Source organism: Oncorhynchus keta, chromosome 12, assembly GCF_023373465.1.
Source record: "Oncorhynchus keta strain PuntledgeMale-10-30-2019 chromosome 12, Oket_V2, whole genome shotgun sequence".
Taxonomy (NCBI): Eukaryota; Metazoa; Chordata; class Actinopteri; order Salmoniformes; family Salmonidae; genus Oncorhynchus; species Oncorhynchus keta.
This window is the reverse complement of record NC_068432.1, coordinates 56,753,265-56,771,667: the sequence shown is the minus strand read 5'-3', so window position 1 is coordinate 56,771,667 and position 18,403 is coordinate 56,753,265. Positions and strand designations below refer to the sequence as shown.

At 43.8% G+C, this 18,403-nt stretch overlaps 1 protein-coding gene across 1 annotated transcript in view; it reads right to left on the bottom strand.

The window, feature by feature from the left end:
- Nucleotides 1-18,403, bottom strand: part of LOC118377518 (ephrin type-A receptor 5-like) — a 225,241-nt gene that overhangs the window by 187,897 nt on the left and 18,941 nt on the right. Inside the window, 1 exon segment of the mRNA XM_052458753.1 lies at nt 4,712-5,375. Within this exon segment, the coding sequence (XP_052314713.1) occupies nt 4,712-5,375 (664 nt within the window).

Genomic DNA, 18,403 nt, shown 5'->3' with positions numbered 1-18,403 from the left:
AAGGCGTATTTTTTCTGTTGAGGCCATTCTGTTGTTGATTTACTTCTGTGTTTTGGGTCGTTGTCCTGTTGCATCACCCAACTTCTGTTGAGCTTCAATTGGCGCACAGATAGACTAACATTCTCCTGCAAAATGTTTTGATGAACTTGGGAATTTATTTTTTTGTCGATGGTAGCGAGCTGTCCAGGCCCTGAGGCAGCAAAGCAGACCCAAACCATGATCCTCCCTCCACCAGACTACAGTTGGAATGAGGTTTTGATGTGCTGTGCCTTTTTTTTCTCCACACATAGTGTTGTGTGTTCCTTCCAAACAACTCAACTGTAGTTTAATCAGTCCACAGAATATTTTGCACAGTAGCGCTGTGGAACATCCAGGTGCACTTTTGCAAACTTCAAACCTGCAGCAATGTTTTTATTGGACAGCAGTGGTGTCTTCCGTGGTGCCCTCCCATGAACACCATTCTTGTTTACTGTTTTACGTATCGTAGACTTGTCAACAGAGATGTTAACATGTTCCAGAGATTTCTGTAGGTCTTTAGCTGACACTCTAGGATTCTTCTTAACCTCATTGAGCATTCTGCGCTGTGTGCTTGCAGTCATCTTTGCAGGACGGCCACTCCTAGGTAGAGTAGCAACAGTGCTGGACTTTCTCCATTTATAGACTATTTGTCTTACCGTGGACTGATGGACATCAAGGCTTTTAGAGATACTTTTGTAACCCTTTTCAGGTTCATGCAAGTCAAAAATTATTTATCTTAGGTCTTCAGAGATCTCTCTTGTTCGAGGCATGGTTCACATCAGGCAATGCTTCTTGTGAATAGGAAACTCACATTTTGTGAGTATTTTTTTATAGGGAAAGGCAGCTCTAACCAACATCTCCAATCTCATCTCATTGGTTGGACTCCAGGTTAGCTGACTCCAATTAGCTTTTGGAGAAGTCATTAGATTAGAGGGGTTCACAATACTTTGTGTGTTATTAGTTTAAGCACAATGTGTTTGTTGTTGTGACTTTTTATGAACAAATTCATGCAGAAATCCAGGTAATTCCAAAGGGTTCACATACTTTGTCTTGCCATTGTATATTAATATCAACTATAAAATATTGATAATAATATTATAATATGAATATATAATATTACCCTAATAAATACTAGGACAGGCTTTTAAATAGGTCTACTATGAATGTGTTTAATTGAAAGGGTCAGGGTACAGTACATCTAACACCTGCCCCTACCCACCTAACACCTGCCCCTACCCACCTAACACCTGCCCCTACCCACCTAACACCTGTCCCTACCCACCTAACACCTGCCCCTACCCACCTAACACCTGCCCCTACCCACCTAACACCTGCCCCTACCCACCTAACACCTGCCCCTACCCACCTAACACCTGTCCCTACCCACCTAACACCTGCCCCTACCCAACACCTGCCCCTACCCCCTACCCACCTAACACCTGCCCCTACCCACCTAACACCTGCCCCTACCCACCTAACACCTGCCCCTACCCACCTAACACCTGCCCCTACCCACCTAACACCTGCCCCTACCCACCTGACAAGCTAACTGAGGACAAACAGATACTTTGTCAAATGTAACATTTTCTTCAAAGAGACGGACACAGACGAGAGGTATTTTGTGGTAACCATGGAAACAGGAGTAAAGCTGTTGGCTCTGAAAGAGAGAGGGAGACAACAAGACAGTTCGGCTCCACATCAGACACAACACCAGATATCAGACACCACACAACACCAGATTTCAGACACCACACATCACCACATCAGACAACACCAGATATCAGACACCACATCAGACAACACCAGATATCAGACACCACACAGCCCCACATCAGACACAACACCAGATATCAGACACCACACAACACCAGATTTCAGACACCACACATCACCACATCAGACACCACAGAGCACCAGATATCAGACACAACACCAGATATGAGACACAACACCAGATATGAGACACAACACCAGATATCAGACACAACACCAGATATCAGACACAACACCAGATATGAGACACAACACCAGATATCAGACACAACACCAGATATCAGACACAACACCAGATATCAGACACAACACCAGATATGAGACACAACACCAGATATGAGACACAACACCAGATATGAGACACAACACAGCACTAGAGGTCGACCAATTAACAGGCATGGCCGAATAATTAGGGCCGATTTCAAGTTTTCATAACAATCGGTAATGGGCATTTTTGGATGCCTAACATTGCAATCCACGAGGAGACTGCGTGGCAGGCTAACCACCTGTTTATGCGAGTGCAGCGAGGAGCCAAGGTAAGTTGCTAGCTAGCATTAAACTTATCTTATAAAAAGCAATCAATCTTAACATAATCACTCGTTAACTACACATGGTTGATGATATTACTAGTTTAAGTAGCTTGTCCTGCGTTGCATATAATCAATGCGGTGCCTGTTCATTTATCATCGAATCACAGCCTACTTCGCCAAATGGGTGACGACTTAGACAAAAGCGGAATTTACGAAAAAAAAGCAATGTCGTTGCACCAATGTACCGAACCATAAACAACAACGCCTTTCTTAAAATCAATACACAGAAGTATATATTCTTAAACCTGCATATTTAGTTAAAATAAATTAATGTTAGCAGGCAATATTAACTGGGGAAATTGTGTCACTTCTCTTTCGTTCCGTGCATTTCTGTGTGTTTATTATATTATAATGAAGTCTATGATTTGATATTTGACAGAGCAGTCTGACTGAGCGGTGGAAGACAGCAGCAGGCTCGTAAGCATTCATTCAAACAACACTTTACTGTGTTTGCCAGCAGCTCTTCGAAATGCTTGAAGAACAGCGCTGTTTATGACTTCAAGCCTATCAACTCCCGAGATTACGCTGTCAATACTAAAGTGCCGATAAGAACATCCAATAGTCAAAGGAATATGAAATACAAATGTTATAGAGAAAAATAGTCCTACAATTCCTGTAATAACTACAACGTAGAACTTCTCAACGGGGAATATTGAAGACTCATGTCAAAAGGAACCACCAGCTTTCATATGTCTCATGTTCTAAGCAAGGCATTTAAACGTTAACAGTTAGCAGTCACATCTGTGACTGCTTTAAGCCTCTCTCTAATGTTAATATGCCTTGTTATGCCTGTCTCGGCTCGTCCTAATTGTATTATTTCACTGTAGAGCCCTCAGTCCCACTCACCTTGCCTTAGATAGCTCCTTTGTGCCACCCCCACACATGTGGAGACCTCATCTGGCTTAACTGGTCCCACCAGAGACGAAACCTCGCATCGCCTGGTTCCTCTCTAGGTTTCTTCCTAGGTTTTGGCATTTCTAGGGAGTTTTTCCTAGCCACCGTGCTTCTACACCTCTCAGCTCTCAGCTCACTGGTCACCATAGTAACACCCACCCGTAGTACGTGCTCCAGCAGGTATATTTCACTGGTCATCCCCAAAGCCAACTCCTCCTTTGGTTGCCTTTCCTTCCAGTTCTTTGCTGCAATAACTGGAATGAATTGCAAACATCACTGAAGCTGGAGATATATATCTCCCTGACTAACTTTAAGCATCAGCTGTCAGAGCAGCTTACATAACACTGCACCAGTACACAGCCCATCTGTAAATAGCCCACCCAACTACCTCATCCCCATATTGTTATTTATTTTTGCTCTTTTGCACCCCAGTATCTCTACTTGCATCATCTGCACATCTATCACTCCAGTGTTAATGTTAGATGGTAATTATTTCATCATCATCTACACATCTATCACTCCAGTGTTAATGCTAGATGGTAATTATTTCATCATCATCTACACATCTATCACTCCAGTGTTAATGCTAGATGGTAATTATTTCATCATCATCTACACATCTATCACTCCAGTGTTAATGCTAGATGGTAATTATTTCATCATCATCTACACATCTATCACTCCAGTGTTAATGCTAGATGGTAATTATTTCATCATCATCTACACATCTATCACTCCAGTGTTAATGCTAGATGGTAATTATTTCCCACTATGGCCTATTCATTGCCTTTACCTCCCTACTCTTCTACATTTGCACACACTGTATATAGATGTTTCTATTGTGTTATTGACTGTACATTTATGAGTAACTCTGTGTTGTTGTTTCCTTTATCTTGACTTGTTCTCAACTGGCCTACCTGGTTAAAGAAAGGTGAAATTAAAATGAAAAAAGACACAAAGTCAATCAAGAGACACACACACACGTAGAGCGAGGTAGATGTTCACTCACTTCACCCCGATCACTTCTTCTGAGCAGTGATTATGGTTGATAGCCTATAGCTAGCTAACCGTTTCCTTGTTATCATCAAAGCCACCATGACAGCTATAACATAGGTATAACAGGATAAATAATGATATTGTTCATTCGGAGAAAAACATTACAAGTGTAATAATGAACACATTCCCTTAGCTTACCCATGTCATCATATTCCATACTGGTACACAGGGGTTGAAATGTAGCTAGCCCGCTAGCCTGAGGCTAGTAATTTTCAGACTGGGTTAAGGGGAAATGTACCAGACTAGCCCATGAAATTCTGTCTTTTCAAACATCGCATGGAACATATTTTGGACGTCAATGTTATACTTGCTGGCCAGGGCCTAAGATCTTTATGTTCAGTCCCTGCCTGTGTGTATAAACAATTTGATTCAGTACATACCTTGACAACTGTCATTCACTTCCTCAAACCCCGCCTGGCACACACACTTCCCGATGGGCACTAGCCACTCCCCCTCTGCGCTGCAGTGCATCCGAGGTACGTCCTCCGCCACCGAGTTGTTGACACAGTTTCCTGCCACCTCCAGCAGCTGGGAGGAGTCCGAACCTGTAATAGTGTCCTGGAACTGAGCTAGGTTCCTCACTATGAAGGGACACTTCTTATAGAACACCCTGACAGAAACCAGCGCTATACAGGCTCCCAGGTCTTGAAACGCCAGGTAGAACCCCTTCTTCGTCAACGGTCCCAGATCCCTAACCTCTGTATTCAGCTTCATCACTCTGTCTCCCAGGTCTAACTCCGTAAAGCTCTCGTCAGCAGCGATGGTGTCTACCTTAGAGTACTGGCTCTCCCTGAGGTTCCTCCCCTCCTCATCGTTAGACTCATAGTAGTACATGTTGAAGGTCTCCTTGCAGGTACCCACGCCACCCGGGAGGCTGTTACAGTCCCTCAGCGTGAACTGTAGCTCCACGAACACCCTCTGAGCCCCCTCGTTGAGGATGAGGTTGGTCTGGAGCCAATTGTTCTGGTTGTGTTCCATCACTTTACACACCTGGTACGTGTGGATCGGAGCATAGTTCTCATCTACCTCACCTATCTCCTCCCACTGTAGAGAAGGGAAATAGAGACATAGAAAGATATCAAACATTGTTTCATGTTCAGTTACAGCAGACTGGGTTATGTTGTAATTAGCTACTGCTAAGAAGTTCTCATCTACCTCACCTATCTCCTCTAGCTACAGGTTACTAGAGTTGAACAGAACCTATTGTCTATAGGTTACTAGAGTTGACCAGAACCTATTGTCTACAGGTTACTAGAGTTGACCAGAACCTATTGTCTACAGGTTACTAGAGTTGACCAGAACCTATTGTCTACAGGTTACTAGAGTTGACCAGAACCTATTGTCTACAGGTTACTAGAGTTGAACAGAACCTATTGTCTATAGGTTACTAGAGTTGACCAGAACCTATTGACCAGAACCTATTGTCTACAGGTTACTAGAGTTGACCAGAACCTATTGTCTACAGGTTACTAGAGTTGACCAGAACCTATTGTCTACAGGTTACTAGAGTTGACCAGAACCTATTGTCTACAGGTTACTAGAGTTGACCAGAACCTATTGTCTACAGGTTACTAGAGTTGAACAGAACCTATTGTCTATAGGTTACTAGAGTTGACCAGAACCTATTGACCAGAACCTATTGTCTACAGGTTACTAGAGTTGACCAGAACCTATTGTCTACAGGTTACTAGAGTTGACCAGAACCTATTGTCTACAGGTTACTAGAGTTGACCAGAACCTATTGTCTACAGGTTACTAGAATTGACCAGAACCTATTGTCTACAGGTTACTAGAATTGACCAGAACCTATTGTCTACAGGTTACTAGAGTTGACCAGAACCTATTGTCTACAGGTTACTAGAATTGACCAGAACCTATTGTCTACAGGTTACTAGAGTTGACCAGAACCTATTGTCTACAGGTTACTAGAGTTGACCAGAACCTATTGTCTACAGGTTACTAGAGTTGACCAGTACCTATTGTCTACAGGTTACTAGAGTTGACCAGAACCTATTGTCTACAGGTTACTAGAGTTGACCAGAACCTATTGTCTACAGGTTACTAGAGTTGACCAGAACCTATTGACCAGAACCTATTGTCTACAGGTTACTAGAGTTGACCAGAACCTATTGTCTACAGGTTACTAGAGTTGACCAGAACCTATTGTCTACAGGTTACTAGAGTTGACCAGAACCTATTGTCTACAGGTTACTAGAATTGACCAGAACCTATTGTCTACAGGTTACTAGAGTTGACCAGAACCTATATGTCTACAGGTTACTAGAGTTGACCAGAACCTATTGTCTACAGGTTACTAGAGTTGACCAGAACCTATTGTCTACAGGTTACTAGAGTTGACCAGAACCTATTGTCTACAGGTTACTAGAATTGACCAGAACCTATTGTCTACAGGTTACTAGAGTTGACCAGAACCTATTGTCTACAGGTTACTAGAATTGACCAGAACCTATTGTCTACAGGTTACTAGAGTTGACCAGAACCTATTGTCTACAGGTTACTAGAATTGACCAGAACCTATTGTCTACAGGTTACTAGAGTTGACCAGAACCTATTGTCTACAGGTTACTAGAATTGACCAGAACCTATTGTCTACAGGTTACTAGAATTGACCAGAACCTATTGTCTACAGGTTACTAGAGTTGACCAGAACCTATTGTCTACAGGTTACTAGAGATGACCAGAACCTATTGTCTACAGGTTACTAGAGTTGACCAGAACCTATTGTCTACAGGTTACTAGAATTGACCAGAACCTATTGTCTACAGGTTACTAGAATTGACCAGAACCTATTGTCTATAGGTTACTAGAGTTGACCAGAACCCGTGGAATAATAGTGTAGCTGGTGAGGATAGTAGAAAATGTAGGGTTGTGTGTTTGGGTTGTGTGTGGTTGTGTATGGGTTGTGTGCATGGGTTGTGTATGAGTTGTGTGTAATTGTGTGTAAGTTGTGTGTGGGTTGTGTGTATGGGTTGTGTATGAGTTATGTGTGGGTTGTGTATGAGTTATGTGTGGGTTGTGTATGGGTTGTGTATGGGTTGTGTGTGTTGTGTGTATGGGTTGTGTATGAGTTATGTGTGGGTTGTGTTTGGGTTATGTATGGGTTGTGTATGGGTTGTGTGTGGGTTGTGTGTAATTGTGTGTAAGTTGTGTGTGGGTTGTGTGTATGGGTTGTGCATGAGTTATGTGTGTGTTGTGTGTGGGTTGTGTGTATGGGTTGTGTATGAGTTATGTGTAGGTTGTGTGTGGGTTGTGAACCAGTTATTGAAAAAAAATTTTACAAGCTGCTAATATATTGGTCTAATTTAACTCCACTTCAACTGACAAAGTAAAAGCACAAAGACATTTCAAATACAACATTAATAATTCACTCCTCAGTAATCAGCTTCCATTCAGTTATAAATTACATGTCATTCCAGCTAGTAGCCAGTCCTGTCTGAGAGGCCAGAATCCTATTGGTCTGACTGACTGGGTTATGAGTCTCATTCAGCCAGGCCCGTCTGAGAGACCAGGGTCCTATTGGTCTGACTGTCTGGGTTATGAGTCTCATTCAGCCAGGCCCGTCTGAGAGACCAGGGTCCTATTGGTCTGACTGTCTGGGTTATGAGTCTCATTCAGCCAGGCCCGTCTGAGAGACCAGGGTTCTAGTGGTCTGACTGACTGTAATGATGATATTTCCCTCTAAACCCAGGAGGCTTCAGACAGATGGGAGGTATAATGTATTATAATGACACACACACAGGCTGGTGCACACACACGCACACACACACATGCACGTGAACACTGACAGATGTGTTTCTAATGTCTCTGGGCTAAAGGCTGGGTCAGCTATAAACATCTTTCTGCTCCAACCGCCACCCCCCCATCCAATTGAATCCTTTCATCAGCCAGCGAATAGTGTCCTTTCATGACTCCATAATGTGGTCGCCAAAAACATGTCTGTGATCTGGTGGGACCGTATGACGTCCCTAATCACAGACCGTATAATGTCCCTTACCACAGACCGTATAATGTCCCTTATCACAGACCGTATAATGTCCCTTATCATAGACCGTATAATGTCCCTAATCACAGACCGTATAATGTCCCTAATTACTAATCACAGACGTCCCTAATAATGTCCCTTATCACAGACCGTATGACGACGCCCCTAATCACAGACGCTATAATGTCCCTTATCACAGACAGTATAATGTCCCTTATCACAGACGCTATAATGTCCCTTATCACAGACCCGTCCCTATCACAGACCGTATAATGTCCCTTACCACAGACCGTATAATGTCCCTTATCACAGACCGTATAATGTCCCTTATCACAGACCGTATAATGTCCCTTATCACAGACCGTATAATGTCCCTTATCACAGACCGTATAATGTCCCTTATCACAGACAGTATAATGTCCCTTATCACAGACCGTATAATGTCCCTTATCACAGACAGTATAATGTCCCTTATCACAGACCGTATAATGTCCCTTATCACAGACCGTATAATGTCCCTTATCACAGACCGTATAATGTCCCTTATCACAGACCGTATAATGTCCCTTATCACAGACCGTATAATGTCCCTTATCACAGACAGTATAATGTCCCTTATCACAGACTGTATAATGTCCCTTATCACAGACCGTATAATGTCCCTTATCACAGACAGTATAATGTCCCTTATCACAGACCGTATAATGTCCCTTATCACAGACCGTATAATGTCCCTTATCACAGACCGTATAATGTCCCTTATCACAGACCGTATAATGTCCCTTATCACAGACCGTATAATGTCCCTTATCACAGACCGTATAATGTCCCTTATCACAGACCGTATAATGTCCCTTATCACAGACCGTATAATGTCCCTTATCACAGACCGTATAATGTCCCTTATCACAGACCGTATAATGTCCCATAATCAGCTGATGTAGAGAAGTGGTGCACTGGGACGGTATGAAAAGCATAGAATGGGACAAAACTGTGAAATAGGACATTCGTAGTTACGTGTCAAATCAAATGTTATTTGTCACATGCGCCGAATATAACAGGATGTAGACCTTACAGTGAAATGCTTACTTATTTCGGAAAAGCTGACCACGACTCCATTTTGTTGATCCCTGCCTACAGACAGAAACTAAAACAAGAAGCTCCCACGCTGAGGTCTGTCCAACGCTGGTCCGACCAAGCTGATTCCACACTCCAAGACTGCTTCCATCACGTGGACTGGGATATGTTTTGTATTGCGTCAGACAACAACATTGACGAATACGCTGATTCGGTGTGCGAGTTCATTAGAACGTGCGTTGAAGATGTCGTTCCCATAGCAACGATTAAAACATTCCCAAACCAGAAACCGTGGATTGATGGCAGGATTCGCGGGAAACTGAAAGCGCGAACCACTGCCTTTAATCAGGGCAATGTGTCTGGTAACATGACCGAATACAAACAGTGTAGCTATTCCCTCCGCAAGGCAATCAAACAAGCTAAGCGCCAGTATAGAGACAAAGTAGAATCTCAATTCAACGGCTCAGGCACGAGGTATGTGGCAGGGTCTACAGTCAATCACAGACTACAAAAAGAAAACCGACCCGTCACGGACCAGGATGTCTTGCTCCCAGGCAGACTAAATAACTTTTTTGCCCGCTTTGAGGACAATACAGTGCCACTGACACTGCCTGCAACCAAAACATGCAGCCTCTCCTTCACTGCAGCCGAGGTGAGTAAAACATTTAAACGTGTTAACCCTCGCAAGGCTGCAGGCCCAGACGGCATCCCCAGCCGCGTCCTCAGAGCATGCGCAGACCAGCTGGCTGGTGTGTTTACGGACATATTCAATCAATCCCTATCCCAGTCTGCTGTACCCACATGCTTCAAGAGGGCCACCATTGTTCCTGTTCCCAAGAAAGCTAAGGAAACTGAGCTAAATGACTAGCACTCACTTCCGTCATCATGAAGTCCTTTGAGAGACTAGTCAAGGACCATATCACCTCCACCCTACCTGACACCCTAGACCCACTCCAATTTGCTTACCGCCCAAATAGGTCCACAGACGATGCAATCTCAACCACACTGCACACTGCCCTAACACATCTGGACAAGAGGAATACCTATGTGAGAATGCTGTTCATCGACTACAGCTCGGCATTTAACACCATAGTACCCTCCAAGCTCATCATCAAGCTTGAGACCCTGGGTCTCGACCCCGCCCTGTGCAACTGGGTACTGGACTTCCTGACGGGCCGCAGCCAGGTGGTGAGGGTAGGCAACAACATCTCCACCCCGCTGATCCTCAACACTGGGGCCCCACAAGGGTGCGTTCTGAGCCCTCTCCTGTTCTCCCTGTTCACCCACGACTGCGTGGCCACGCACGCCTCCAACTCAATCATCAAGTTTGCGGACGACACAACAGTGGTAGCTTGATTACCAACAATGACGAGACGGCCTACAGGGAGGAGGCGAGGGCCCTCGGAGTGTGGTGTCAGGAAAATAACCTCACACTCAACGTCAACAAAACTAAGGAGATGATTGTGGACTTCAGGAAACAGCAGAGGGAACACCCCCTATCCACATCGATGGAACAGTAGTGGAGAGGGTAGCAAGTTTTAAGTTCCTCGGCATACCTCCTCTTCAACCTCAGGAGGCTGAAGAAATTTGGCTTGTCACCAAAAGCACTCACAAACTTCTACAGATGCACAATCGAGAGCATCCTGGCGGGCTGTATCACCGCCTGGTACGGCAACTGCTCCGCCCACAACCGTAAGGCTCTCCAGAGGGTAGTGAGGTCTGCACAACGCATCACCGGGGCAAACTACCTGCCCTCCAGGACACCTACACCACCCGATGTTACAGGAAGGCCATAAAGATCATCAAGGACAACAACCACCCGAGCCACTGCCTGTTCACCCCGCTATCATCCAGAAGGCGAGGTCAGTACAGGTGCATCAAATCTGGGACCGAGAGACTGAAAAACAGCTTCTATCTCAAGGCCATCAGACTGTTAAACAGCCACCACTAACATTGAGTGGCTGCTGCCAACACACTGACTCAACTCCAGCCACTTTAATAATGGGAATTGATGGGAAATTATGTAAAATATATCACTAGCCACTTTAAACAATGCTACCTAATATAATGTTTACATACCCTACATTATTCATCTCATATGTATATGTACATACTGTACTCTATATCATCTACTGCATCTTTATGTAATACATGTATCACTAGACACTAACTATGCCACTTTGTTTACATACTCATCTCATATGTATATACTGTACTCGATACCATCTACTGTACCTTGCCTATGCCGCTCTGTACCATCACTCATTCATATATCTTTATGTACATATTATTTATCCCTTTACACTTGTGTGTATAAGACAGTAGTTTTGGAATTGTTAGTTAGATTACTTGTTAGTTATTAGTGCATTGTCGGAACTAGAAGCACAAGCATTTCGCTACACTCGCATTAACATCTGCTAACCATGTGTATGTGACAAATACAATTTGATTTGATTTGATTTATTTAACCTTTATTTAACTAGGCAAGTTAAGTTAAGAACAAATTCTTATTTTCAATGACGGCCTAGGAACAGTGGGTTAACTGGTCTAGGAACAGTGGGTTAACTGGTCTAGGAACAGTGGGTTAACTGGTCTAGGAACAGTGGGTTAACTGGTCTAGGAACAGTGGGTTAACTGGTCTAGGAACAGTGGGTTAACGGCAGAACGACAGATTTGTACCTTGGGGATTGACATTGCAACCTTTCGGTGACTAGTCCAACGCTCTAACCACTAGGCTACCCTGCCGTCCCCTTATACAAGCCCTTTTTACCAACAATGCAGTTAAGAAAAAAAAAAATATATATATATATATTTTTTTAAAGGTAGGAGATAAGAATAAGAAATAATTACAGAGTAGCAGTAAATAACAATAGTTATTAGTTATTACACTATGCCTAGTGTGAAGATGCAGGTCTTATATGGTCGTCCACGAGTTGCCAGAACAGCTTCAAAGCTCCTTGGCATGAATTCTACAAGTGTCTAGAACTCTATTGGAGGGATGTGACATCATTCTTTCCAAGTTAAATTCCATCACTTGGTGTTTTGTTGATGGTGATGTAAAACACTGTCTCAGGCGTCGCTCCAGAATATCCCATAAGTCTTCAATTTGGTTAAGATGTTGTGCCTAATGTATTAACTGTGCAAATTTACTAAATTAGGTCTTACCAAATGTACTAAATTAGGTCTTACTAAATTTACTAAATTAGGTCTTACTAAATGTACTAAATTAGGTCTTACTAAATTTTGCCGTACGTGGAGATTGTATGATTTGCGAGCGCCACAAATGATTGTGATTTATAAAACTGCACGCAACATATAAGCATGTTTTAATTGATAATTCAGAGCCATACTATATTTGTGCCCTACATTCACCTGATATGGTAACCAAAACGCCCTCCATTCACCTTATATGGTAACCAAAACACCCTCGTTTGCAGTATGGAAATGTTGAAACTGGGTATTTCTAAAAGAAAGTCCAAAGGTAAATAATGATTTCATATTTTTCAAACAAAAAAACGCGAGGGCCAAACACTGGCTGCATTCTGCATGATTGATTGTCTATTCAAACCATCTACATAAAAATAATTGTTCAATATTTAGTTTATCAATTGATTGTGTTTCTATGTCCTACAATGGAAGTAGGCTGACAGCTTCAAGTTCCTTGGTGTCCACATCACCAACAAACTATCATGGTCCTTGGTGTCCACATCACCAACAAACTAACATGGTCCTTGGTGTCCACATCACCAACAAACTAACATGGTCCTTGGTGTCCACATCACCAACAAACTAACATGGTCCTTGGTGTCCACATCACCAACAAACTATCATGGTCCTTGGTGTCCACATCACCAACAAACTAACATGGTCCTTGGTGTCCACATCACCAACAAACTAACATGGTCCTTGGTGTCCACATCACCAACAAACTAACATGGTCCTTGGTGTCCACATCACCAACAAACTATCATGGTCCTTGGTGTCCACATCACCAACAAACTATCATGGTCCTTGGTGTCCACATCACCAACAAACTATCATGGTCCTTGGTGTCCACATCACCAACAAACTATCATGGTCCTTGGTGTCCACATCACCAACAAACTATCATGGTCCTTGGTGTCCACATCACCAACAAACTATCATGGTCCTTGGTGTCACATCACCAACAAACTATCATGGTCCTTGGTGTCCACATCACCAACAAACTATCATGGTCCTTGGTGTCCACATCACCAACAAACTATCATGGTCCTTGGTGTCCACATCACCAACAAACTGTCATGGTCCTTGGTGTCCACATCACCAACAAACTATCATGGTCCCTCAAGGTGTCCACATCACCAACAAACTATCATGGTCCTTGGTGAGACATCACCAACAAACTATCATGGGTCCATCAACAAACTATCATGGTCCTTGGTGTCCACATCATCAACAAACTATCATGGTCCTTGGTGTCCACATCACCAACAAACTATCATGGTCCTTGGTGTCCACATCACCAACAAACTATCATGGTCCTTGGTGTCCACATCACCAACAAACTATCATGGTCCTTGGTGTCCACATCACCAACAAACTGTCATGGTCCTTGGTGTCCACATCACCAACAAACTATCATGGTCCAAGCACATCAAGACAGTCGAGAAGAGGACAACGACAAAACATATTCCCCTTCAGGAGACTGAAAAGATTTAGCATGGGTCCTCAGATGCTAAAAAGGTTCTACAGCTGCACCATCGAGAGCATCCTGACTGGTTGCACCACCGCCTGGAATGGCAACTGCTCGGCCTCCGACCGCAAGGCGCTACAGAGGGTAATGCGAACGGCCCAGTATATCACTTGGGCCAAGCTTCCTGCCATCCAGGACCTCTATACCAGGCGGTGTCAGAAGAAGGCCCTAAAAATGGTCACAGATTCCAGCCACCCGTCATAGATTGTTCTCTCTGCTACCACACGGCAAGCGGTACCAGAGTGCCAAGTCTAGGTCCAAGAGGCTAGCCTCCACATTGACTCTGTACCGGTACCCCCTGTATATAGCCTCCACATTGATTCTGTACCGGTACCCCCCTGTAAATAGCCTCCACATTGACTCTGTACCGGTACCCCCCTGTATATAGCCTCCACATTGACTCTGTACCGGTACTCCCCTGTATATAGCCTCCACATTGACTCTGTACCATAACACCCTGTATATAGCCTTCACATTGACTCTGTACCGGTACCCCCTGTATATAGTCTCCACATTGACTCTGTACCGGTACCCCCTGTATATAGCCTCCACATTGACTCTGTACCATAACACCCTGTATATAGCCTCCACATTGACTCTGTACCGTAATACCCTGTATATAGCCTCCACATTGACGCTGTACCGTAATACCCTGTATATAGCCTCCACATTGACTCTGTACAGTAACACCCTGTATATAGCCTCCACATTGACTCTGTACCGTAACACCCTGTATATAGCCTCCACATTGACTCTGTACCGTAATACTCTGTATATAGCCTCCACATTGACTCTGTACCGTAACACCCTGTATATAGCCTCCACATTGACTCTGTACCGGTACCCCCTGTATATAGCCTCCACATTGACTCTGTACTGGTACACCCTGTATATAGCCTCCACATTGACTCTGTACCGGTACCCCCTGTATATAGCCTCCACATTGACTCTGTACCGGTACACCCTGTATATAGTCTCCACATTGACTCTGTACTGGTACACCCTGTATATAGTCTCCACATTGACTCTGTACTGGTACACCCTGTATATATCCTCCACATTGACTCTGTACTGGTACACCCTGTATGTAGTCTCCACATTGACTCTGTACTGGTACACCCTGTATATAGCCTCCACATTGACTCTGTACTGGTACACCCTGTATATAGCCTCCACATTGACTCTGTACTGGTACACCCTGTATATAGCCTCCACATTGACTCTGTACTGGTACACCCTGTATATAGCCTCCACATTGACTCTGTACCGTAACACCCTGTATATAGCCTCCACATTGACTCTGTACCGGTACTCCCTGTATATAGCCTCCACATTGACTCTGTACCGGTACTCCCCTGTATATAGCCTCCACATTGACTCTGTACCGTAACACCCTGTATATAGCCTCCACATTGACTCTGTACCGTAACACCCTGTATATAGCCTCCACATTGACTCTGTACCGGTACCGCCCTGTATATAGTCTCCACATTGACTCTGTACCGGTACCCCCTGTATATAGCCTCCACATTGACTCTGTACCATAACACCCTGTATATAGCCTCCACATTGACTCTGTACCGTAATACCCTGTATATAGCCTCCACATTGACGCTGTACCGTAATACCCTGTATATAGCCTCCACATTGACTCTGTACAGTAACACCCTGTATATAGCCTCCACATTGACTCTGTACCGTAACACCCTGTATATAGCCTCCACATTGACTCTGTACCGTAATACTCTGTATATAGCCTCCACATTACATTGACTCTGTACCGTAACACCCTGTATATAGTCTCCACATTGACTCTGTACTGGTACACCCTGTATATAGTCTCCACATTGACTCTGTACTGGTACACCCTGTATATAGTCTCCACATTGACTCTGTACTGGTACCCCCTGTATATAGCCTCCACATTGACTCTGTACTGGTACACCCTGTATATAGCCTCCACATTGACTCTGTAATGGTACACCCTGTATATAGCCTCCACATTGACTCTGTACCGGTACCCCTGTATATAGGGGGTACTGGTCCTTCTGTAGCACAGTTGGTAGAGCATGGCGCTTGTAACGCCAGGGTAGTTGGTTCGATTCCTGGGACCACCCATACGTAAAATGTATGCACACATGACTGTAAGTTGCTTTGGATAAAAGCGTCTGCTAAATGGCATATATATATAGCCTCCACATTGACTCTGTTCTAGGCTCGCTTGTTTATATTGTTATTTTACTCTTAAATGACTTGTTACTTGTTATTTATTTTATTGTCACCTGTTGTATTCAGCATTTCACTGTGAGGTCTACTACACCTGTTGTATTCAGCATTTCACTGTGAGGTCTACTACACCTGTTGTATTCAGCATTTCACTGTAAGGTCTACTACACCTGTTGTATTCAGCATTTCACTGTAAGGTCTACTACACCTGTTGTATTCAGCATTTCACTGTAAGGTCTACTACACCTGTTGTATTCAGCATTTCACTGTAAGGTCTACTACACCTGTTGTATTCAGCATTTCACTGTAAGGTCTACTACACCTGTTGTATTCAGCATTTCACTGTAAGGTCTACTACACCTGTTGTATTCAGCATTTCACTGTGAGGTCTACTACACCTGTTGTATTCAGCATTTCACTGTAAGGTCTACTACACCTGTTGTATTCAGCATTTCACTGTAAGGTCTACTACACCTGTTGTATTCAGCATTTCACTGTGAGGTCTACTACACCTGTTGTATTCAGCATTTCACTGTGAGGTCTACTACACCTGTTGTATTCAGCATTTCACTGTAAGGTCTACTACACCTGTTGTATTCAGCATTTCACTGTAAGGTCTACTACACCTGTTGTATTCAGCATTTCACTGTGAGGTCTACTACACCTGTTGTATTCGGCGCATGTGACTAATAACATCTGATTTGATTTGAGCTGCACACAATACCGCATAATGACAAAGCGGAAATGGAAGAAGTTTGGAACAGCCAAGACTCGTCCTAGAGCCGCCCGGCCACACTGAGCAATCGGGATGGGGGGGGGGGGGCTTTGTCCCGAAGCCAATCGTGTGTTGTCTTGGCTGTGTGCCAGACTGGGGCGAAGGTTCACCTTCCAACAAGACAACGATCCTAAGCACACAGCCAAGATAACAAAGGAGTGGCTTCGGGACAAGTCTCTGAATGTCCTTGAGTGGCCCAGTCAGAACCCGATCGAACATCTCTGGTGACACCTGAAAGTAGCTGTGCAGCGACGCTCCCCATCCGACAATCCCAATCTGACAGAGCTTGAGAGGATCTGCAGAGAAGAATGGGAGAAAATCCCCAAATACAGGTGTGCCAAGCTTGTAGAGTCATAAGACTTGAGACTGTAATCACTACTAAAGGTGCTTCAACAAAGTACTGAGTAAAGGGTCTGAATACTTACGTAAATGTGATATTTAATAAATTTGCACAAAAAAAAAAGTTTTTGCTTTGTCATTATGGGGTATTGTGATGTCATTATGGGGTATTGTGATGTCATTATGGGGTATTGTGATGTCATTATGGGGTATTGTGATGGCATTATGGGGTATTGTGATGTCATTATGGGGTATTGTGATGTCATTATTGGGTATTGTGATGTCATTATGGGGTATTGTGATGTCATTATGGGGTATTGTGTGTAGATTGATGAGGGGGAAAAAAACAATTGAATCAATTTTAGAATAATGCTGTAATGTAACAAAATGTGGAAAAAGTGTAAGGGGCCTGAATACTTTCCTAAAGCCCTGTAGACCCCGCTGAGCCGACATGAAATATGGCTCAGAAAACCTACCTCAATACCGCTGAGAAATTGCCTTATACTCAGAATTGTCCCATTGTCCCAACTGTTGGGAAGATTGAAGGACCGCTAAGCATTTACATTACATTAACAGTTAGCAGAATGGGACAGGTGTAACAGTTAGCATAGTGGGACAGGTGTAACAGTTAGCATATTGTGACAGTACAAACAGCAAATGGCATTTTCACATGTGAAAGTTTTTGCGCCTGTCTGCCTACCTACCTACCTACCTACCTACCTACCTACCTACCTACCTACCTACTTACCCTGTCTGTCTGTCTGTCTGTCTGTCTGTCTGTCTGTCTGTCTGTCTGTCTGTCTGTCTGTCTGCCTGCCTGCCTGCCTGCCTGCCTGCCACCTGTGTGTCTGTCTGTCTGTCTGTCTGTCTGTCTGTCTGTCTGTTGTCTGTCTGTCTGTTGTCTGTCTGTCTGTCTG